This window comes from Erythranthe guttata, chromosome 10 (assembly GCF_056151865.1).
Source record: "Erythranthe guttata isolate IM_541 chromosome 10, IM_541, whole genome shotgun sequence".
NCBI classification, from domain to species: domain Eukaryota; kingdom Viridiplantae; phylum Streptophyta; class Magnoliopsida; order Lamiales; family Phrymaceae; genus Erythranthe; species Erythranthe guttata.
This window is the reverse complement of record NC_142542.1, coordinates 3,631,520-3,654,992: the sequence shown is the minus strand read 5'-3', so window position 1 is coordinate 3,654,992 and position 23,473 is coordinate 3,631,520. Positions and strand designations below refer to the sequence as shown.

The 23,473-nt window shown below is 37.3% G+C and overlaps 5 protein-coding genes across 5 annotated transcripts; 3 read left to right on the top strand and 2 right to left on the bottom strand.

The window, feature by feature from the left end:
• Positions 1-2,777: 2,777 nt before the first annotated feature.
• LOC105960067 (auxin-induced protein X15) lies at positions 2,778-3,329 on the bottom strand. The gene has a single exon (XM_012984236.2). The coding sequence runs from the start codon at positions 3,211-3,213 to the stop codon at positions 2,848-2,850; it is 366 nt and encodes a 121-aa protein (XP_012839690.2). The 5' UTR covers positions 3,214-3,329; the 3' UTR covers positions 2,778-2,847.
• Positions 3,330-7,558: 4,229 nt separating this feature from the next.
• On the top strand, positions 7,559-9,113 carry LOC105960103 (putative small nuclear ribonucleoprotein G). The gene is made up of 4 exons (XM_012984276.2): positions 7,559-7,746; positions 7,866-7,888; positions 8,662-8,783; positions 8,894-9,113. Exons 1-4 carry the CDS (start codon positions 7,712-7,714, stop codon positions 8,954-8,956), a joined length of 243 nt encoding a protein of 80 aa, XP_012839730.1. The 5' UTR covers positions 7,559-7,711; the 3' UTR covers positions 8,957-9,113.
• Positions 9,114-10,029: 916 nt separating this feature from the next.
• On the top strand, positions 10,030-12,371 carry LOC105960100 (rho GTPase-activating protein 1). Its single transcript, XM_012984272.2, has 5 exons — positions 10,030-10,501; positions 10,725-10,845; positions 10,964-11,083; positions 11,358-11,588; positions 11,688-12,371. The coding sequence occupies exons 1-5, from the start codon at positions 10,377-10,379 to the stop codon at positions 12,156-12,158; spliced, it is 1,068 nt and encodes a 355-aa protein (XP_012839726.2). The 5' UTR covers positions 10,030-10,376; the 3' UTR covers positions 12,159-12,371.
• Positions 12,372-18,622: 6,251 nt separating this feature from the next.
• Positions 18,623-21,370, top strand: LOC105960102 (4'-phosphopantetheinyl transferase superfamily). The gene is made up of 7 exons (XM_012984275.2): positions 18,623-18,917; positions 19,593-19,768; positions 20,158-20,225; positions 20,328-20,429; positions 20,537-20,692; positions 20,811-21,033; positions 21,111-21,370. The coding sequence occupies exons 1-7, from the start codon at positions 18,820-18,822 to the stop codon at positions 21,212-21,214; spliced, it is 927 nt and encodes a 308-aa protein (XP_012839729.2). The 5' UTR covers positions 18,623-18,819; the 3' UTR covers positions 21,215-21,370.
• On the bottom strand, positions 21,265-23,326 carry LOC105960099 (Pentatricopeptide repeat (PPR) superfamily protein). The gene has a single exon (XM_012984271.2). It carries the CDS (start codon positions 23,258-23,260, stop codon positions 21,365-21,367), a length of 1,896 nt encoding a protein of 631 aa, XP_012839725.2. The 5' UTR covers positions 23,261-23,326; the 3' UTR covers positions 21,265-21,364.
• Between the last annotated feature and the right edge of the window lie 147 nt (positions 23,327-23,473).

The following is a 23,473-nucleotide window of genomic DNA, read 5'->3' as shown; positions in this document are numbered from 1 at the left end:
GGATTTGAAGAGGGTGAAACAGAAAGTATGGGGACGAAGTTGTGAACGGGGTATATTTTTAGGGGATGGTTAGCTCAAGTGAAACTAGGGGTGAGTTCGGGACGGGATTTCGGGAATTCGGGATTTTCGGGATCGGGATTTCGGGATTCGGGATAGAAATTTTAAATCCCAATCCCGTCCCATACTATTAAATCCCGGTTATATCGGTATCCCAAAATATTTTGGGAATCGGGATTGGGATCGGGAAATCCCATATTTTGCCTAAAAACTAAGAAATATTGCATCTTTTTTCCATTAGTATTATTTTATACACTAAACCAACTTGAATATATTATATACATACTATTGTTCTTGCCTTATTTATTTTTACCACAAAACATGGAACAAATAAAATTTTAAAAATGTAAAAATAAGTTGAAACAATATATTTTATATTGTATTTTTATCTCCTTGACACTATATATATATATATATATATATATATATATATATATATATATATATATATATATATATATATATATATATGTGTGTGTGTGTGTGTGTGTGTGTGTGTGTATTTTTATTAGTTTTTTTTTCTTTTTTTCCTAATTCGGGATTAAAATATCCCGATCGGGATTGAACCAATTCCCTAATACCGATCACGTATTTGTTCCTAATCCCAATCCCGAATCCCATAATCCCGAATTCCCGAAATTTTAGTCCCAAATAGTAAAATTCCGATCGGGACGGGACGGGATCCCGAATCCCGATCCCAAATGCCCAGCCCTAAGTGAAACTGCAAGTGTGGGGGGAAATGTAAAAAAGTGATTTTTTTAGGGGTAATATAGCTATTGTAAAAGCTGTATTTTTAGCGGCAATTAGCTCAAATGAAACTGCAAATGTGGGGGCAAATGCAAAAATGATTTTGTAGGGGGTGCGCGTGTGTGGGAAATGTCTATTCTATGCTACACCGGGTGAAATACACCGAGTAGATCTTTATCATTCATAAAAACACACACACACACACACACACACATAGGTGTGTGTATATCAACGGTAAAAAGTCACATAGTATGATCTTTACTGGGTGTAGCATAAAAATAGCTGTGGAAAAAAATGTAAGAGTTATTTTTTTAAGGGGAAAATTAGCTTAACTGAAACTGCAAACGTGGGGGCAATCGTAGAAGTAGTTTCTTTAGGGAGCAAGTAGCTAAACGTCCCTGAAGATACTATTGTTTAAATCAGGTTATTAATTTTATCGAGTATTAATTTAATAAGATTCTACTCTATACTATTATTTACAGTTCCCTGTATGGTAGAATAACTTCGGATTTAAACTCAGTCTTCCATGGTTTAGCTACTAATAAGACATTAATAGTTCGATACTAATAGACAAAAAAAAATCACTAATTTAATTAAAAAAAGAAAAAGAGATATATAATTATTACAAAAACTGTTGGATATTTTGCAGAACATAAAAAGAATTATCAAGGAAATATAGAAAATAGTTGCTATATGGCAAACGGGGAAAGCTCTTACTAATTTTATTTCCAGTGGTTTCTTGGATTTCTTAGGTCCAATTACAAAGGTAAAAACCCTTTAAATAGATGATAAAATGACTATTGAAACTCTTTCCTAGATAAATAAAAATGGACTTTCAAACTACCAAGTGTACGTAGTGTATGAATATTAAAAATGCATTAATTTCAATACTCTTCCTTAATGCACTTCCATCGGTAACTACGAGCTTCTTTTAGAATAAGCAATCTTCTTCTTTGTTACGAATATGACTAGCAAAGAACAAACACTCTTCATTTGCTTGAGAGTAGTTTGTTTGATGTTGTTTTCCTTTGAAACGACAATACTTCTCCAAATGTCCAATTTTTATTATTTATTTATTACAGTTTACACATCGAGGTTTGCCTTTGTGATAACAATCTTTCTCCATATGATTTTCATTTTACAAATACTACATGGGGGATAAATCTCCTCACTTCTCTTGATGAAGGTTTGTGCATGACTTATGCCCTTTTTTTTGTGATAACTCGATTTATTCAAGTTGATTTTGAAATAGAGTCAATTTCCAAAGACTCTTCACTATTGCGATTCATCCTTCTAGATTCTTCAATTGTTGCGACCACATGGTTATACTTTTCAGTCATAATAATTGCGGATTTTTGAACAATTGTTTCTTCTTCGATGATTTCTCCATAAACTCTCATTTGATTGACGATATCGAATCATTCTGGTGCTATATTGCATAGCATTCTAAAGTTTTTCTTTTTTTGAGATTTTCCATCTCTTCTCAAATTTTGAAGATTTATAGTCTTGACTTTAGAATTTTTCATTTAGAATTTTGAGGTTTACTTATCTCTCTTCTCAATTTTTTCATAGGTTGACACAAAGTTTCTATTTTTCAAAAAATATATATATAAAACAAGTAACTAGTATTTTTTTTAATGACTACTTGTGCAATTAACTAAAAAAATAAAAGTACCTGGATTTGGAAAAACTGAATATTCATTTGGACAATCGAGAAGAAATGTGATCTTGAGTGGCCGAGCCTTGATGTTCATTCAATTTTCACAATCCCTCCTCAACTTTCTTCAAATTACAAATTAATCCCAGGTTTTTTTTTTTTTTTTTCAATTTCAAATCTTTGATTTGAAGAAATTGAGAATAAATGTAAGCTTGACTGGAAATTGTAAAGAAAACCAGCGTTCAAAGAGCATTAAACTATTACCCAAAAAAAAAGAAATATATTGATTTTGCACTAATTAAGTCGTAGCTTGAAATTGTACACCTAAAAAGTCATAATATTGTGTTCCTATGATAGATCTATTTAATCTGCTACCTAAAAAAAGTTTAAAGAAACTCCTCTACCAATTTACCGAAGTCGAATTTCCGATTGCAGCACTCCACTGCACAAATCACTTCTTGAAATGCAACGACGCTGCATGGTACAACAAGGCCGTTTCTTTGATCGAATCCAAACTCGTCATAGGCCTTCTCCAACAAAATCTTGAACAAAGGGTGCGAGAGATAGCTCGTGGGGACCACAAATCTCTCTCGCCGTTCGCCAACGTAAACGGGGAAAGTTCCGGTGGGTGTAGTCGTCATGGCGGTGCCGCCATCCCCGAGCAAGCATTCGTAGTGTGGTCGCGGTTGTCGCGGCTGCATGTTGACCTTCTTGGCTAGTTTCTTCATTGAACCTAGTTTCTTGCCCAACATTTTTTTTTTGTGTGGGAAATATAATTAATTTGAGTTTTAGGGTTTGGTTGGAGTTTGAGGGGCAAATTATATATCAAGAGGGGGCTAATTTAATGATTTAATTTCTTGACTATTGCATTGAGGGAAAGGGTGGGTGAGAGTGGTTTCAATTTGTAGTGTAATGGGGTGGGGTGGGGTGGGGGTGGGGCAATGTTAGTAAAGGTGGTCAACATTTTGACTTTTGAAAAATAAATAGGTTGTGTGAGGCTATGATTGTGGTGATTTATTTGTCCCCAAGTGATTATTATTTTTCTTCATTTACTTTGACTAATTAATAGTTGGGAGCAATTACAATTAGATTAACAATACTATTTATAAAAACATTTAGATGGCTAGTTAGCTAATCATTGAATGATATAGCCGTTTGAATTATATTAGTATGTTAATTATGGACGAATGGCAAAAATGCTCATTACATGGGACTTAAATGCATTTTGATCCACAAAAAAAAAGTCTCTCAATTAAATTAAATCAATGTTATCAGAATCGGACCGGCTATAGAACCGGACGACCATTTGGGTCATGGGTTTATAGGGTCGAACCGGTTCAACCGGGTTTTTGATTTTTTTTAATATGCTATTATTTTATTAATTTTAGTGTTTTAAAAATATTATTTTCTTTATATTTTTAATCTCCGAGTTATTATTTTCGCTTTTATCTACTTCACCTCACTTTTTACTATATATTATTGCTTATTCCATCTTTTTCCATTTTTCATTCTTCAAATCCGATAATCAGTCACCCCTATTCGATCGCCCATAATCATATCTGACAATCCTTCGACCACTCATGGTTAGATCTGACCACCCACTACTAAGTATGTGAAGGTTCGCTCAAATCTAGCCACAAATAACCAACTCAACGGTGATTCGAGACGTTTTGGCCAAAAACCGGGTTCCTTGACTGACTCGGCGGTTCTCGGGTTTTACCCGGTCGAACCGGATTTTGGTCATTTAACCCCGGTTTTTGATTTTTCCGGTTTTAGATGTTAGACCGAACCGCTTTATTGCCGGGTCACGGTCGAACCGGTCCGACCGGCCGGTTCGGTCCGGTTCTAATAACATTATTTAAATTCATCCCCATGTCTTTAGTCTAAAATACCCTCCATAATGTAATTCTTATCAATTCCATCAATTATGTTCTAACTTCCTTAATATTACACATTAATCCCGGATTTAAACAAGTATATCACATTAACCCCCAAATGTTTTTTTTTTTTCAGAAAATAATTTTTTTATGAATTTTTTTTTTCCGGCCAGATTCCGGCGTTGACTTTTTTTTTTTTTTTTTGGAAAACTTTTTATTTCGTGAATTTTTTTTTCCGGTCGGCCAACCACCGTTGACCGCCGGGCGTTGACTTTTTTTTTTTTTTTAGAAAAAAAATATTTTAATTAATATTACTGTCTTGGCTACTAAATTACTGTCTCAGACAGTAATATTACTGTTTGGGACAGTAATATTATGAATATTATTTTCCCGGACAGTAATATTATTAATATTATTGTCTAAGATAGTTAAATTACTGTTGGATACAGTAATTTAGCAGCCAAGGCAGTTATATTAATTAAAATAATTTTTTTTAAGAAAAAATACTACAAAAAAAGTCAATTAACAGTTAAATTACTGTCTCCGACAGTTAAATAATTGCTGGAGACAGTAATTTAGCAACAAATACAATAATATTAATTAAAATATTTTTAAAAAAAAGCAATTAACAGTTAAATTTCTGTCTCCGACAGTTAAATAACTGATGGAGACAGTAATTTAGCAACGAATACAGTAATATTAATTAAGAATATTTTTTTTAAGAATAAAAAAGTCAATTAACAGTTAAATTACTGTCTCCGACATTTAAATAACTGCTGGAGACAGTAATTTAGCAACGAATACAGTAATATTAATTAAAAATATTTTTTTAAGAATAAAAAAGTCAATTAACAGTTAAATTACTGTCTGCGACAGTTAAATAACTGCTGGAGACAGTAATTTAGCAACGAATACAGTAATATTAATTAAAATATTTTTGAAGAAAAAAAAAATTAATTTACAGTTATATTACTGTCTTCGACAGTTAAATAACTGCCGGAGACAATAATTTAGCAGCCAAGACATTAATATTAATTAAAATATTTTTTTTAAGAAAAAACAAAATTATTAAAAAAAAAAAAAAGTCAACGCCGGAGACCCGGCGTTCAACGGCAGTTGGCCGGCCGGAAAAAATTTTTAGGGAAAAAAAGGTTTTTAAAAAAGAAAAAAAAAAAGTCAACGCCGGCTGACCGGCGATCTCCGGTGGTGGCGGGTCAAAATTGGAGTCAAAATTGAAATTATGGTTAAAATTGGTTAATTGATGAAATTGGGCTAAATTGGGGTGTAAATCATGAAATTTGAGTTAAATTGGGTTTCAATGAATTGAGGGTAATTTTGGTATATATAAAAGGATTTTCCTTATTTGCAAATAAGTTTGAATGAGCTGGATTTATTTGAAAGACAAAAAAGTTGGATGCCCCTCTTTTAATTAAGTGTCCTTGCCATGGGCCTTTTTTGTGATTTACCCGTTAATTATTTCTTGGTTTGTGAAGGCAATCAGATAACTGAGGATTGAGTTGTTATGGTGAATAATTTAAGATATTTAAAAAAAATGTACAGTTACGCTATTTTTTTTATTTGAAATTTTATAATGAGTAAAAAACGACTTATAAGTTATTATTCAAACACTTTGAAGATAAATTACAAAAATAAGACGAAACAATTTATCAACTCTCAAAACAACTTATTTGATGCAAGAGCTTATTAATTATTTTAAAATAAGTTTAGTCAAACGGACTCTTAGTATGTGAAATGACTATTATTTAATATTTCGTGGCTAATATTTTTTTTTTATAATAGTGGTTGGAGTGATTTACCAAGTAATAACTTTGCAATTTCTCTGATTAACACATGGCTTACAATGAACTGAAAAATTAAACCGAAGGAAAGAATAATCCTACCAACTAACCCTTTTGAAGAATTAGAGAATTGTGATTGGTGGACGGCTGAGATTAATTGGTTGATTACATATTTTACATAAATAATATGATAACTTGGTCTAGTGAAGCAAAAGTTTTTTAAAAGTGATTCTGAGTTTTTTTGGGCTTAAAATTACTTTTGAAGTGTTTGCAATAACAACTTATTTATACTTCTCTAAAAATAAGTTGTTTTAAGATAACTTAAAAAAAAAATATCTAAATCAACTTCTCTTAAAATAAGTTGCTGGAAAATATTTTTTTAATAGAAATTGCGAACACCTCTGACTTTAAAAATATAAACATTTATGGTTAAGTTAACTAACAATCATCAACTTCCACTTTTCTAAAAGTTTTTACAACCACCAACTTAGTCAACTACCAATTTCAATTTTTAGTAGAGTGGTGACCCCATTCAATTTGGTCCTAAATTCCTAATCTATTGCTGGAGAATAAGTAAGCAAAAACTCCGACATAATATTTGACTTTGGCATTTTTTAGTTGACTTTGGGATTTGTCAAAGGTTTAATTTCGAGGTCAACTTAGCTCAAGCAATTTATGTGGTAGTAAGAAATTCCATTGTCCCTTCTAAAATCTAAAGTGATGTTAATATTGTCATAATATTGGGCAACTTTTAATTCATTATAGATTTTTAGGGTTGAAGTTGTTTTATCGTTGACAACTTTTTTCTGGCTTGTTATTTTTAGTAGAGTTGAAAATCAAATTAAATCAAATACTCGATACTTGATTCAAAATCAAACATTAAAAGTGCAATTGAGTTTAATTCGTTAACAAAACAAAAATAAACTGTAACATATATTATTACTCAATAAACTATAAAATTTGCTAAGTTACTTGAGTTCGACCTGGTTAAGGCCCAATTAAAACTCGTTCAAACTCAACTATTTCACTTTTGACCGACTACTCGTTTGATATTTGACGAGTTACCTCGGATGGTAACATAAGACATCGCACTCTCTTTATATCAACTACATCCCTTCGTCGACATAATAAATAATTTCTCGATCTTTATTTACATGTCTTATTATATGTTTTATTTTCCATCGCTCTCGACAAATGTCGGATCTAGTCTGTTGGCCCCAATCCAATCAAAAAATATTCGGGAAAAAAAAAAAAAACCTAAATTTCAAAAAATTGAATGAAAAAATATGATTCAAAATCGAAAAGCTTCGAATCGCAATTTGCAGAAATTAGAAATTCCCCTAAAAAAGGCTAGATTTCCCATCTGGTTTATGGACCAAGCCCAATTTATATAATAAGGCCCTGTGTATTCCATTGGGCTTATTATTACTAAATAACTTCAAAACAAACTTTTTTATATAGCTTTTGTATAAGCTTTTCCACACTGTTTCAACCTCCGATTTCTAGGGTTTGTGAACTCCGATAAACCCAGCACCAGAAACCCTTCTCTCTCTCTCTCTCTCTAAGATTTCGCCATGAGCAGATCGGGGCAGCCTCCGGATTTGAAGAAGTAATTTTATTCAGCGTATTTTTTTATTTTTTTATTTCTCTGCATTTTGTTTGCGTAATTGAAAACAACTTTTTTAACCTTTTTTTTTTCTTCTGCTTCTTCTTCTTCAATACTTGCAGGTACATGGACAAAAAGTTACAGAGTAAGTTTTCAGCTAACTCCGGACTGTTTACTTTGAAAATTATTTATTTAATGCGTTACCCTAAATCGAAGCTGCTAGTTAGAAATTTTTTGCTTTTTAAAAAATAATATTTTATGTGTCCAATTTTCCGGAGATTCTTTAATGCTGTGATTATTTCAAATTTTATTTTTTTAGGGCATAATTTTTTGTTTTGATTTTTGGTAGCTAATCGCCGCTTGACTTGCGTACAATCTACTTAAGCGCTGATATCTTGCTGGCTGGAATTAGTAAATAGGATATTAGTCGATAACTGGTGCAGTGTTTTTGTATCTTGTGTGTAAAGTCTAGAAATAAGTTATGGTTATATTAAAGAGTTATAGAGATGTAATTGTCTGATCTTAGTGGAGGCTAAGATTGTGTTCACCGACACTGCTAATGTTGCTTGTTGCTGTTTTATATGAAAATGCTTGTTGAGTTTGACAGCGTAAACATTTATCCTATTCTTTCATGGAGTTATGAACCGTAAACGCTTTCTCGATCGCTCTCGTTTTCCTTTTATCAAAGAAAAAGTATGCCTGTGTGGTAAGATAGAAAACACTAGTATAAATGACTATTTGCGGAAAACAATCTTGTATTACTGAGTTAAGGATAAGCAGTAAATAATTTATTCCCTAGATGTATATATAAAAAAAAAATTGTGTCGGGAGTTGTGCAAGTGTATGAATTCTACCATCTTCCTTTTCAAGTACTTGAGAAACTTATTGTCGGTTTTTTCTGCATCTTTTCTATTTCAGTAAAGCTTAATGCAAACAGAATGGTGGTTGGAACCCTTCGTGGATTTGATCAGTTCATGAACCTGGTGATTGACAATACTGTTGAAGTGAATGGGAATGAGAAAACCGACATAGGCATGGTGGTGAGTCATTTTCCGTTTCTGGTGGTTGTAAGAATTTCACTTCTTTTCAGACAATTGCGACTGTGAAACTTATGATGTTTGTGTTTTGCCTTGCTTTGCTTCTATTGCAGGTCATACGGGGAAACAGTGTGGTTACTGTTGAAGCTCTCGAGCCAGTTCAAAGAGCACAATGAATTGTACATTTTTGTGCTTGGGTCCCAATCTTAATTTGTAGAACGAGGTTACGTTGGATGCTGTAATTTTTAGTAATTTCTACATTTTATGACGAGCTTGCTTACTGAATCGATTATATGTAACGGTTATGATTTTGATGCAATGTTTTTTGAACCAGATTACTTTGTTCAAATGTGAACCAGTCGTTGATTTGGTCAACACATCAGCTAAAAACAGGATTGAAGGTTCGATTGTAAAACCCCTCTTGAAACTGTAAAAAAATCGGGATCAGTGTGATTTTTGTACGTTACTTTCAGTAAACCGATGGTAATTAGTAATTACTTGCACCAAACAATGACCACCAAATTAGTAATTAGTAATTACTGTCTTGATAAAATGACCACCAAACGAAAATAAAGCTGATCAAACAATGGTTAGAATTACAGGATTTTGTTTTTCAAAGTATTTCATTCTTAACAAACTTCTTGATTTAGTTATTTAGTACAAGTATCATAAGCTTGTAGTGGTGGTTGTACACTATAATGAAAGACATTAAATAAAAACATTCTTGATTATGTCTTATTATTGAGAGGATTTCCACACCTATTCTATGCTATACCGGGTGAAATATGGTTAGATCTTTGACCATTCATATACGCACAACGCACATACCCACATTGGTGTGTGTAGATGAACGGTAAAAAAATCACATAGTGTAGTTTCTTCACCGAATGTAGCATATAAATAACCCCTAGAATACTACCCAGAACATATACTAGTGATTAGTGAATGACTCATACATACAAATCGTCGTCGCGACAAGTGCTATCATAAATCTTGTAGATGCGCATTTGATAAAATATATAGCTAGTTTTACACCATAAATCTACACATAATCACTCATGTATGTATGTGTGTGTATATAATTGTACTAGTCTAAACCATAATATTCTAATTGTAGCATCATCAAAACTAAATGTTACTTAAAAGCATGAGAAAATAAATAAATTAAAATAAGGTAGAATGATATGTGATGATGTAAAAGTCTCACCCTCCACAAACCTTTACCTTAAATCCAACTCTACTCTCAAATAGACAAGTCCATATGAATTAATTAAAACCCACTCACCAAACTCTTTGTTACTATTCAATTCTTGATTACTTTCCCTCCCACCATAAAGAAACCCCTTAAAAATTCAATCTTGAAACACACACTACACGCACCTTCCTCAACTTACTTCACCTTCAACTCCATTCACACCTACACAAAAAAAAGTAATGGGTTTTGCCCCAAAACCCACAAGCCCTCTGTTTATAGTATTTCAGCTGCTGCTTTGTACACAAGAAACTGTACAAATACAAATAGGAGACAGAAATTTTAAGGAACCCCCTTTTGGTGGGTTTGTTTGTTTGTAATAAGTGGGCGTTGAAGAGGTGGTAATGGAGATTGGGTGCCCTACAAATGTGAGGCATGTTGCCCACGTCACCTTTGATAGGTTCAATGGCTTCCTTGGCCTCCCTGTTGAGTTTGAACCTGAAGTTTCTAGAAGGCCTCCTAGTGCAAGGTCACAATTTTTTTTTTCTATTTTTCTATGTTTTATTTTCTTGAAATTTAAATTAGGGTTAGTCAGATAAAATTGTTTCTTGATTGTTGTTGTGGAATTTATGATGTTAGAACTTGATTGTCTATCTTTAAGTTGATGTTTCTTGTAGTTGGAAAAGAAAATTCTTGACAAAGAGATATTTTTGCTGACATTTTTTATTACCATGTAACTGAATTGTGTGTAGTACGAGAGTTTTCGGAGTTTCCACGGAGTCTATGCAGCTTTCTTTCGACACTAGGGGCAATTGTGTCCCTACTATATTACTCATGATGCAACGACGCTTGTATTCGCAAGGCGGCCTGCAGGTAATTTAATTGCATTATTTCATATTGTTGATTGATACAAAAAAGAATGTGTAATGAGAAATAGCACACTGTTTCAAGATCAATAAAAAGATTTAATTTTTTTCCCTCCGATTTGCAGTCTGAGGGAATCTTCAGAATTAATCCCGAAAATGGGCAGGAAGAGTACGCTAGGGAACAACTAAATAACGGATTGATTCCAGATAATATCGATGTTCATTGTTTAGCAGGTCTAATTAAGGTACTTTTTTTCGCTACCTCTTCTTACTCAATACTTCACTTATTCGTAATCGAAATCATTTTTCTCGTGGACCAAAAATACGATACACAAATCGACGAGTTTTTCATCTAGACTTGTTAACCAGTATGGATAAATAAAATAAATAAAAATTGAATCCTTACAAATATTCAGCTCGAGTCGAGGCAGATGAATCATTTTGCTTCGACTTAGTACATAACTCAAAACTGGTTTTTTTTTTTTTTTTTTTTTTTTTTTTTTTAAATTTATTTTGCAGGCGTGGTTTAGAGAACTTCCAAGAGGGATATTAGATTCTCTCACACAGGAGCAGGTAATGCAGGCCCAATCAGAAGACGACTGCACTCGTCTCGTGACTCTACTTCCCCAAACAGAATCATCTTTATTGGATTGGGCAATAAATCTTATGGCCGATGTTGCCCAAATGGAACATCTCAACAAGATGAACTCTCGTAATATCGCAATGGTTTTCGCTCCTAATATGACTCAGGTTCGATAAAAAAAAAAAAAAAAAAAAAAAAAACAGTTTCTCCAAGAATTGGACCCTTTTTTCGGCCCGTCTTAATTGTGTATGGTTTGCTTATTGCAGATGTCGGATCCTATGACAGCACTAATGTACGCTGTACAAGTGATGAATTTTCTCAAGACTTTGATTGTGAAAACATTAAAGGGAAGAGAAGATTCTATAGTAGAATCTGCTCCTTCGATGCAGTTAGAGCCTTCAGACGAAGAAGAAGAAGAAGAAGCTAGTGTAGCCAATGAAATTAAACCGAATGCAGCTGAATCTAAAACGGACAATGAAGAAACTCATGGTTTTGTAAGCTGTATTGGAAATATCTCGTCGTCCGATGAAAAGGGAGTTGTGGGAGTTGATAGTGGAAGTGGGATAACTCAATCAAGAAACGGGAGGTCGAAAAGTGGGCGACGAAATGATTCAAATAACGGTAAGAAAGGATCAAGAACATATAGTCAAGTTAATGGTGTTGCAGAGAAAAATAAGGAAATAGGCGTAAATAGCTATGTGAATTCACGTGCAGAGCGATTGGAGGCGTGGAGATGAACGAACTTGTTCGAATATATATTTTTATTTGGCGTTGTAATTTTCGATCGTTTGGATTTGTTCGAATATATTTTTATTGACTTCCTGGGTTTGGAGTTGTTTTTAACTTGTGAGTGGCAAATTCCATGTATTATTAGTGTTTACCTTTGCATGATCTCATTGTATAGATTATCTTTATGAGTGTTGAATTTGAATGTAATTTATCTTCATTTTTGTTGAGCTTGTCTATTTTTTTAATTCCTTTTCCTATTATTTAAAAAAAGATGACTTTGCTTTATACTTCAAGTTACAGATAAGTACAGGTAATGCAAAATTGGTAAAAACTAAGGTTAGGCATTGAGTCCAGCCAGCTACGATTTAATGGTTGGAGCAAGTATAACTTGTGTTAATTGATTCAAGTTCGAATCACATGACCAACAGTCGCTAGGTCGAGTTTGTCACACATGGTTAGTGTTACCCCCTTAATCGGTGATATCGGTAATGACTCGAGTGTGGCCGAGTCATGGCCGAGAAAGGGTTCCAAGCAAAGGTTGGCACAAGACAACCACACAATCGGCCAATGAGTGGTCGAGTGTCGGGCAAGCATTTGGGGTGTTTGTCCGAGAAAGCAAGGATCAACTTGATTCAAGTGGGAACGGTGATCGAAAGTACTTGTGGCTGGCACGGGCGTTGCTCGGCAGCGAATGCGGACAAGCGTGGGCAATAATTGGCACGTGGCCGATAACTTGGGCAAACGAACGTTCGAAGGAAATTGACCACGACTTGACAAGTGTGGGCAATTTGGCCCGACCGATTGACAAGTCAAGGAAGGCAGCCCGATGTGCGGGTGTGCTAATGACCGTGTGGGCAAAGAACTAGCAAGTGTTGGGCAAGGCAAGCAAAACGTGCGGAAAAGGCAAGGCAGATGGGCTGCCTAGCAACCGGCCGGGCTGTTTGGGCCGTTTGGCGCGCGCGCGCGCCGGCTCAAGATGGGCCTCGAAAACCAGCCTTGTGGACGGTTTTGAGGGAAGTTGCGGAGCGGTTGAGGCCTGGAAAGCATGAAAAACTGCCCCTAATTACTTGTAATAGTTAGCCAAGTGTCATGTATGTATGTTGCCATGTGTCCTTAGGTAGTTTTATGTGAAAACTACATTCTTCCTTGCATTTATTTGGCTATGAGTGCACAAATCCGACCCATCTAGCATTAGAGAGTTCAAATTGCAATTGTGGGCATTCCGAGTGAGGATTTTGTGTGTGCACCTTAGTCTCATTTGTATTCTTTGTGGGAAATTAATATAAAGGTTGGGCATTGCCCGTAAACGTGCATGTGTGTTTGTTTTCCGCTGCATACTCTTGTTATCGTTTACGTTGACTTAAAAAACTTGTGTTTGTGCATTTTGTACGAAGAGAATCGAGAGGAAGGCTGACTGATTTGGTGGGCAAATCAGGCCGCACGGGCGAAAATTTCTTGATCAAAGAAACCCCTGTGACAGTTGGTATCAGTGCCCGGTTCAGGGGTTCTGAACGTGTTGCTGTTCGGCATGGCTGAAGATTCTGAATCTTCGACAAATCCAAATCCTACTCGTGTGATGATGCTATAGATGGAATCAAGGCTGCAACGTCTTGAAGCCTTGGTTGGGCCGCCCATAGATCCAACGGATCCACCAATCTCGCAACGACTTGCTGATGGGAAGCAAGAACTCGATCGCTTGGCAAGATCGTTGGATGATCTGCCCCAATTCGTGGAGGGCAGATTCACGTCCGTTGCTGAGGAGATAGGACTCCTCATTGATGCCGTTGAGACTAAGCTTGATGGAATGCTTACGGATTTGACGGTGCTTAAGAGGGCTGTTCGAAATGAAGGATCAAGTTCTGAGGGCAGAACGTCGGGATCCAAAGTTCGTGTGCTGGAACCGACTGCGTTTGATGGTGTGCGCAGTACCAAAGAAGTCGAAAACTTCAAGTGGGATATGGAGAATTACTTCGAAGCAGCAAAGGTTCCGGACCGTGAGAAAGTGACCATTACAAGTATGTATCTCGTGGGTGATGCAAAGTTGTGGTGGCGTGCTCGTTTGTCAGACGATGCAAGTGCCAACCGACTAAAGATCGAGACTTGGGAGGTGCTGAGACGGGAATTGAAAGAGCAATTCCTTGCTTGCAACGTGGGCTGGATTGCAAGGGAATCCCTTAGGCAATTGAAGCACAATGGAACCGTGAGGGAGTATGTCAAGGATTTCAGTTCTCTGCTCATTGACATACGTGATATGTCCGATGACATCGATAAGCTGTTCAACTTCATGGCTGGATTGCAGCCATGGGCCCAAACCGAGTTGCGGAGACAAGGCGTGAAAGATCTGCCAAGTGCCATCTCGGCAGCAGATCAACTTGTCGATTACAAGGTGATGGGGGCCGATGATTCCGATAAGGAAGGCTCGAAGAAGGATAAGTTCAAGGGAAAGAAGTTCGATGGCAAGGGTGGCCGTAATTGGAAGCAAAAAGAGAGCGGTGATGGCGAGGGATCCACGGTGCAGGCCAAGACCGGTGGACAACCCGTCGTCAATAAACAAAACCGTGGCTGCTTTCTATGTGATGTCAACCACCGGATGAGGGACTGTCCTAAGAGGAGCAAGTTGAATGTTTTGATGCGGGGGTCGGATAGTGAGGAAGAGTCGGATGAGACGAGGCGTGCAAATCCGATTCAGTTGTTGAGTGCTTTGGTTGTGGATAAGGCACCCAACGGCACCAAGGGCTTGATGTATGCCACGATGCTGATCAATGGCAAAGAAGTGAAGGCGATGGTTGATTCGGGAGCAACACACAACTTCGTTGCCGAGAGAGAAGTCAAGAAGATGGGGTTGACTCTCTCAAAACATGCAAGTCAAGTAAAGGCTGTAAATTCAGAGGCGGGGCCGGTGAAAGGTAGAACCAATGTCGATCTAGTGATCGGTTCTTGGAAAGGGCAGTGCGGATTGACTGCCGTACCCATAGATGATTTCGATGTGATATTGGGGCAAGAGTTCCTACTTGCTGCCAAGGCTGCGGTGATACCATTTCTCGGAGGGCTGATGATTATGGACGAAGAGTGTCCATGCTTCGTTGAATGCTCATACGTGACGAAAGCAAATGCGGGAAACAAACCGGTGGCAATGTTGGCTGCGGTGCAATTGGAAGCAGAATCGAACGACGAGGAGTCATCGAGCCTAATTGCGGCCATTGGAAACAAGACGGTGAATTCTCGGGCTGGTTTGCTTGTACGTGCGTTGCCGAGAAATGAGACAAGGGCCGAAGGCAAGTTGAGGTATTCATTTGGGTTTATGAATGGGCAATGTGGTCTTACTTTTGTTCCAAGTTGCTGCCGTGTGTGGCATAATTGGTGGGTTCGAAATGTGGTATTTTCTGAATTTATGTTGCGTGTTGGATTTTTGTTGGGCTCGTTTCTGTTGTTGATGAAATGGAAGCCGATTTTGGGTGATTTCCGTGGGCTGGAGGTCTCCTTTCTTGGTTGGTGTGGCAATCGAGATAAAATGCTAGTGGTTCAAAAAACTAGCATTTTCACTTGTGGGTTGGTGTTGCTGTTTGAACGTGATTGGCGTTCGTTTTCCCGAGGGCTGAAAGAATTTTCGGGAAGTTCGTGGGATCAGACTTGGGATTTGGGTTTCGATGTGGTGCTGTTGATCAAGCACAATCGAAGACGGTGGCAAGACAAGTGGAAACGGGGGAAAGCTGAAGCTGATGGTTTCGGTTCGACGAGGGCGTCGAACACCGTTGGTGGGGGAGGTCAGTTACCCCCTTAATCAGTGATATCGATAATGACTCGAGTGTGGCCGAGTCATGGCCGAGAAATGGTGCCAAACAAAGGTTGGCACAAGACAGCCACACAATCGGCCAATGAGTGGTCGAGTGTCGGGCAAGCATTTGGGGTGTTTGTCCGAGAAAGCAAGGATCAACTTGATTCAAGTGGGAACGGTGATCGAAAATACTTGTGGCTGGCACGGGCGTTGCTCGGCAGCGAATGCGGACAAGCGTGGGCAATAATCGGCATGCGGCTGATAACTTGGGCAAACGAACGTTCGAAGGAAATCGACCACGACTTGACAAGTGTGGGCAATTTGGCACGATCGGTTGGCTAGTCAAGGAAGGCAGCCCGATGTGCGGGTGTGCTAATGACCGTGTGGACAAAGAACTCGCAAGTGTTGGGCAAGGCAAGCAAAACGTGCGGAAAAGACAAGGCAGATGGGCTGCCTAGCAACCGGCCGGGCTGTTTGGGCCGTTTGGCGCGCGCGCGCGCCCGATCAAGATGGACCTCGAAAACCAGCCTTGTGGACGGTTTCGAGGGAACTTGCGGAGCGGTTGAGGCCTGGAAAGCATGAAAAACTGCCCCTAATTACTTGTAATAGTTAGCCAAGTGTCATGTATGTATGCTGCCATGTGTCCTTAGGTAGTTTTATGTGAAAACTACCTTATTCCTTGTATTTATTTGGCTATGAGTGCACAAATCCGACCCATCTAGCATTAGAGAGTTCAGATTGCAATTGTGGGCATTCTGAGTGAGGATTTTGTATGTGCACCTTAGTCTCCTTTGTATTCTTTGTGGGAAATTAATATAAAGGTTGGACATTGCTCGTAAATGTGCTTGTGTGTTTGTTTTCAGCTGCATACTCTTGTTATCGTTTACGTTGGCTTAAAAGACTTGTGTTTGTGCGTTTTGTACGAAGAGAATCGAGAGGAAGGCTGACTGATTTGGTGGACAAATCAGGCCGCACGGGCGAAAATTTCTTGATCAAAGAAACCCCTGTGACATTTAGCATAATGTAATTTGCGTTTCTCGTATGATGTGCAAGCAATTATACGAGAGTGTAGGTTACCAAGTGTACTTATATATAATTGGCCAACTCCAAGACAAAGATAATGATTGTAACAGTAGTCATGGACTCAAATAGCCTTTTGTGTTGACCCACAAAAAGAAATGACAAAATAGTGATCGAGTCTCCAGATTTCGACACCATTATTTTTCATTTCCATCGAAATAGTTTTTCTAGCTAAATTTTCAACCGAAGGGGCTATAGTGTGTATTTTGCCAAGTAAATGTTAATTGGAGGGTGGAAAGTACCAAATTTGCAATTTAAGGGTGCAATGTGCCAAATGGGTGTATTTGGAGGGTGCAAAGTGCCAATTACCCATAGAGCATGTACAATGGCCTCCTTAAATGTAAAATAGTGTCAGATTTTTTCACCTCTCCAAATTTTGGAGAGTAAAAATGGTGCAGTGGGACCAAATAGTACTCAATAGCACTCTCCAAATTTGGCGAATGATTAACTTGCTAGCCACAGTTATAGAGGACTAACCATAAAAGGTGGACCCATAATTATTTTATTATCTTTATTCTGTATTTTATTATCTTTTATTAGCCAATTTTTTAAGTTTTTTATATTCATTTCATTAATAAATATTATGAAGTTTCTTTTTTAACTTTCAAATAAATCATTTATTTTTATTTTTTAGAATTCTATTTATTTATTATTATAATCAATAATAATTTTAAATACTTTAAATTGTATTTAATTTTTTTTATCGTCTACACATAAATAATTTTATCATTCCAAGAAAATAATTATTTCATTAATTTATAATGTCTATATTTGGTATTTCAACTTCAAAATGGAGTTTATAAAAAAATTGAAAATTTAATTTTGCATTCTTTTTTTATATTGATAGTGGATATTTTATTCTAGTTTAATATTTGGAGAGTCATTTTGGAGAGCAATAAAATATATCCATTGGAGTAATTTTAATTTAGAGAGTAATTAATGTAGGACCCATTTTTAGAGAGGAGTTAAAGTGTATGAAAATGATTATGTGGCATGTGGAGCCCATTGTTTGAAGAGGGGTGTTTGGCTAGTCCATTGTACATGCTCTTATCCATTAGTACTAACGGGAAAAATCAAGCGTGTGCCCGTTATCGACTTAGAGGGTGTTTGACTAAGCTTATTTTAAACAGCTGATAAACTCTTACGTCTGATAAGATGTTTTTAGAGCTGATAAGCTGTTTCATCTTATTTTTATGATTAATTTTTAAAGTGTTTGGATAATGAACTTATTTCCCATTTTTACTCATTATAAGATCTTAAATAAAAAGGTAGGGTAGATGTACTTTTTAAAAAATATCTTATTTGATTTTTTTTTTTTTAAATTACCAAACACTTTAGGAGAGCTTATAAGCTCTAAAACATCTTATAAGCTCCTTTTAACATTTTATAAGCTTAGCCAAACACCCTCTTAATTGACAGCTTAACAGTAAATTGACGAAATAGATTAAAAAATGTTAAAATATTGAAATATGAGGGATGAAATGTATTTTGTTTTTTAGATATAGGCCCAACAAATATGAAATTGATGAAAACATGAAAGGTAAAAAAAAAAAAAAAATTCCCAAACATTACACTTGATGTGGTCAAAGATATCGAATTCGAAATTTAATCTAAACTAATCGATGTTCTGAAAGAACAGTTGTGATTACCTTCATCCTTGATTGATTCCGCCGTCGCACAACTGTCGTCGCCGCCGAAACGACGCCCCTCAGTAGCGGCGCTGCATCTAGGGTTTTCGATTCCGCCCTAATCCGGACAGCATCTCCAGCTAACTTTTTTTTGGTCTCTGTAAATTGGTGCCCACCGTTGTTCGAATGCGGATTGGATTTACGAAAATGAAGCTGGATTGCTATCAGAGAACGTTCGCACATTCTTCATCTTCTTTGACTCCAATTCAACTCCCCGCTCACATGTAAATTCCTCCGTTTTCCTTTCCGATAATAATAATTACGTTGCCCTTTATTGCCAGTTTATTTGTTCCTATGTATGTATGTATGTATGTATGTATGCATGTATGTATGTATGTATGTATGTATGTATGTATGTGTGTATGTATGTATATATGTGTGTATGTATGTTTGTATGTATGTATGTATGTATGTATGTATGCATTATCTAAAAGAACCTGATTTTTTTTTTTTTGGGTAAATTACACACACCCTAGAGGTATGCTTAAATAACTGTAAGGTCTCTGTGGTATCGATAATTACACCCAGCCCCCTGAAACGTAGTCAGAAACTCTAATGGGATAATGAATTGGATACGTTATTCCGATAGGGTTCTAACGGACTATTGGTTTCAGAAAGTGGTGTAGACAACAAAGAGCTATGGGTGATTTAAGAAATGTTCGGGAATGTTCGGGGAGCCATGTCACCCCATAGCTCTTTGTTGTCTCCACCACTTTCTGAAATCAATAGTCCGTTAGAACCCTATCGGAATAACGTATCCAATTCATTATCCTATTAGAGTTTCTGACTACGTTTCAGGGGGCTGGGTGTAATTATCGATACCACAGAGACCTTACAGTTATTTAAGCATACCTCAGGGGTGTGTGTGTAATTTACCCTTTTTTTTTTTTTTGTTTCAGGGAGACACATCTCTGGTATGTAAAACCCAGTGAAGTAAAGAATGAATCTTTGTTAAAGCAGTATTTAGATATTTTATCTCCACGTGAGAGGGAGAATGTGATGCAAATGCGGGGTGAAGAGCTGAGGAAGAGCGCGTTGCTCGCGCGTACCTTGGTTCGAACCACAATTGCCAGATGTATGCCGTAAATTTTATTCTTGCTTCCCTCTAAAAATCTATTTTCTTGTTTTAATCGATTATTTGCAACAAATGCAATAATTATCTAGTGCTGCATCGTGTGTGTATATATGTATCTGACGACCCCCATTGCTATCTTGAAGGCTAACTTAAGCGTTGTGTTCGAGACGATTGCCGATTGTTCTTTGTTCAATTTTACTCTCTACTGTTTAGATTTCAGTGAAGGCAATAACTTGAAATCACGAGTCATACGAGAGAACAGGGGAGAAAATAATGTATCTATTTAAAATTCGTTCCTATGTAAAAGCATGTGCAATATTTAAAAATGTTCGTTTTTTTGGTCGAGAGAACTTCTTTTTAGCGAAATGATCATATTGGTTTTTTGGTAGATCAGATAAACTCGCAGATTAATCCCAGATCATTGAAGTTTCGAAAAAACATACATGGAAAGCCTGAGGTAATTACGTATAATTATTGCGCATTGCTTTTGAACCGTCTGAATTTTTCAGCATCGAAATCAAGAACCTTGCCTTCTGCTAAACCCGGGAAATTTAAGCAGGTAGATTGGCAATTCAGCAATGATTCGCTTCCGCCTCCGTTGCATTTCAACATCTCCCACACTTCTTCTTTGGTAGCATGTGGAGTGACCGTCGATTCTCAAGTTAGCTATTTCATTTTTCTCGTTATTTAAATTTCATTTTTCTTCACCACCGATATATAGTTGCCTATAATGGATCGTTCCTTTTATCGACCTGCTTCCGAGTGTAGATTGGTATTGACGTGGAAGAAAAGCACAGAAGTATCAAACACACCGTTCTATCTTTTGCTCGACGTTATTTCTCTAAACTCGAAATTCAATTCTTAGCCTCCATTACCGATCCACAAGTTCAGAAACTGGAGTTCATCAAATTATGGACACTAAAGGTAATAGTTTCCTACTAGTGGAAGAATTCATAAACGAAATATGGATATTACAAATCCAATTCGTAAACTACCCTTGCATTTACATTTAAGGCTTCTAATTGGAAGTTACGATTTTCAGGAGGCATACGTGAAAGCTTTAGGAAAGGGATTTTCTGGTGCACCTTTTAAAACATTTACGATTCGATTCAAGGAGGACTCGATTCATCAGGCATCTGAAATAGTAGTGGATTCTTTTGACGAACCGACCGAGCTTACAAGCAATTGGCAATTTTCGCTTTTGGAGTTAGCTAATTCACACTATGCAGCCATTTGCACAGAGAAGCATGCTGCCTCTGCAGAAGGTATGAACCATTCGTTTAACTAAAAGAAAATCTCGAAAAATGGCATTTATTGTAAATTCTTTTTTTTTCGTTTGCAGGCAAAAGAAATTTTCCGACAAAATTGACTGTATGGAAGACTATACCATTTGTAGTCGACGAATGTGTGTCTGGTACAGATGCAGTTAAAACAATCTATGGTTAGGATAACTGGTTTTCTTCTCCTTCTCCTTTCATTCTGATTCAGCTGGCAATTGTAAAGTATTTATATTTCATATGTGAACTTGTTCATAAAGATTAATGAGTTCCGAAAATTCGCCGAGTCACAATTGTGAGAGAAAAAAAAAAACAAGTTTCACCAGTAGTCATTACAAGAACAAGACCCACCGCTAAAATGGTGAAAACGGGTTGCATCTCTAACTACAAACCGACGATTCACTAATTTACTCACCGATTTCACAAACACATGACAATCACCACATATCCTCAAGTTCTTGATAACAAGAATATCCCTTTCCGAATCATTACCGTTCAACAGAGCAAACGCAATCGCCAATCTTTCGCTGTGCACGGACACATTATTACTCGGAATTTCGCCATATTCTTTCTCACGACACCCTTTTACTAAATCCTCCAACTTAGAATAAATCTCCTTTGTCTGAGAATGATTTCTATCACCAGCAATGAACAAATGAGTCTTTCCTTTACATTCAACATAACTATAACCCGGATCCTTCTTCAACCCTCTCTCTCTCATCATAACCCGAATCTTTAAAACACCTTCAGAATCACCCGTCTCAGTATAAATATTCGATAACAAGACATAATAACCTATGTTCTTCGGTTCAATCTCAACAACCTTAGCAAACGCAAACTCCGCCAAATCCACGTTTTTGTGGATCTTGCAAGCACCCAAAAGGGCTCCCCAAACAGGCCCGTCGGGCCCCATAGGCATCGAGTCAATGAGCCTACAAGCCTCCGCCAATCGACCCGCGCGACCCAAAAGATCCACCACGCAAGAGTAGTGCTCCGAACCCGGATCCAAATCATACACACTCTTCATTGAATGAAAATAGTCCAAACCCTTTTGTGTCAGACCAGCATGACTACACGCAGTGAGAACACAAACAAATACAGCCTTATCGGGTCGGATTCTTGCCGTAATCATCCGATCGAAAAGCTCCACTGCAACATCTCCATGCCCGTGCATACCGTACCCACCTATTATGGCTGTCCAAGAAATCAAATTCTTGTCAGGCATTGCATCGAAGATAGCTCTTGCTCTTGCCAAGTCACCGCACCTTGCATACATACTAATTAACGAGTTTTTTAAATACGGATTAAGTCCAAATCCGCGACGATTTATTATCTCTTCCACCTCACGGCCTATTCTCTGTGCACCGAGATTAGCACAAGATGACAGTACGCCAACTAACGTCACTTCGTCGGGGCAGATATTTGCGGATTGCATGTCTTGATAAAGATCCAAAACCTCTGTACCGAGTCCGTGTTGTGAATAGCCGGATATTATTGCATTCCATGTGATTAAATTCTTGTGTGGGATTTCGTGGAACAGCTTCTTAGCTGATGAAATCGACCCACAATGGACGTACATTGACAGAATGCAATTCGCAACAGCTAAATCGGTGATCAAATTGTACTTTGATGTTAAGCAGTGCAATGAAATTCCCAAATCCAAGTGCTCTGGAGCTGTACATCCCGGAACTAGTCCCAATATAGTGACTGCGTTTACGGGTACTTCTCTGGCTCTCATTTCACGCAGCAAAAGCAACCCATCTGAGAATCTTGACTTTTGAACGAAACCAGATATCAAAGCGTTGTAGCAGACCGTTGATCTGGTCGAGTGCGGAATTTCATCGAACACCTTGTGCGCATTCTCGAGTGAAGAAAACCTGCAGTACATGGTGATTAGTGCGGTCTGGACGAAGGGTTCGAGGTGGCAGCCGAACTTGATGACGTGGCAGTGGAGCTGTGTTCCGGTTGGGGTGAGGGATAGGGCGGATGAAGACTTGAGAATGAAGGGGAAGGTGAAGGCGTTGGGGGCGGCGGCGCCGGAGCGCAGCATTTGGCGGTAGAGGATCAGTGCTTGGCTGTACTGGCCTTGTTTTGAAAGGTCCCTTAGTTGTGTGTTCCATTTGCCGCCATCTCCGACGGCGGCGGCGACGGCGGTTATGTTGGTTGGCCGAAGGCACGCTGTCTTGATGCATGGTAGCAAGTTCTGCCTGCTCATCGAGTGGGCATTGAAATCAGAGGTCTGGCCATTTTATATTTAATTTCAAAAGGGTAATTTACAAATAACTCCCTACGTATATCAAAATTACGAGAATCGTTCTCTTTTTTGTTGAAATTACAATTATCCCCCCAAAATTAACGGATCTTCAAGAACCTGACAAAAACTAAGGAATATCTTAAATTTCCCATAAACAGAAAAAAATAGAAAATA

What these genes read in the sequence shown, in the direction of transcription:
- LOC105960067 (XM_012984236.2), bottom strand. Translation starts at nt 3,213, where the DNA reads ATGTTGGGCAAGAAACTAGGTTCAATGAAGAAACTAGCCAAGAAGGTC.
- LOC105960103 (XM_012984276.2), top strand. Translation starts at nt 7,712, where the DNA reads ATGAGCAGATCGGGGCAGCCTCCGGATTTGAAGAA. An exon ending in CATGGACAAAAAGTTACAGA is followed by an intron (nt 7,889 to 8,661) that starts GTAAGTTTTCAG and finishes TTTCTATTTCAG; the next exon opens with TAAAGCTTAATGCAAACAGA. An exon ending in AAACCGACATAGGCATGGTG is followed by an intron (nt 8,784 to 8,893) that starts GTGAGTCATTTT and finishes CTTCTATTGCAG; the next exon opens with GTCATACGGGGAAACAGTGT.
- LOC105960100 (XM_012984272.2), top strand. Translation starts at nt 10,377, where the DNA reads ATGGAGATTGGGTGCCCTACAAATGTGAGGCATGTTGCCCACGTCACC. An exon ending in AGAAGGCCTCCTAGTGCAAG is followed by an intron (nt 10,502 to 10,724) that starts GTCACAATTTTT and finishes AATTGTGTGTAG; the next exon opens with TACGAGAGTTTTCGGAGTTT. An exon ending in ATTCGCAAGGCGGCCTGCAG is followed by an intron (nt 10,846 to 10,963) that starts GTAATTTAATTG and finishes TCCGATTTGCAG; the next exon opens with TCTGAGGGAATCTTCAGAAT.
- LOC105960102 (XM_012984275.2), top strand. Translation starts at nt 18,820, where the DNA reads ATGCGGATTGGATTTACGAAAATGAAGCTGGATTGCTATCAGAGAACG. An exon ending in ACATACATGGAAAGCCTGAG is followed by an intron (nt 20,226 to 20,327) that starts GTAATTACGTAT and finishes AAATTTAAGCAG; the next exon opens with GTAGATTGGCAATTCAGCAA. An exon ending in GCATGCTGCCTCTGCAGAAG is followed by an intron (nt 21,034 to 21,110) that starts GTATGAACCATT and finishes TTTCGTTTGCAG; the next exon opens with GCAAAAGAAATTTTCCGACA.
- LOC105960099 (XM_012984271.2), bottom strand. Translation starts at nt 23,260, where the DNA reads ATGAGCAGGCAGAACTTGCTACCATGCATCAAGACAGCGTGCCTTCGG.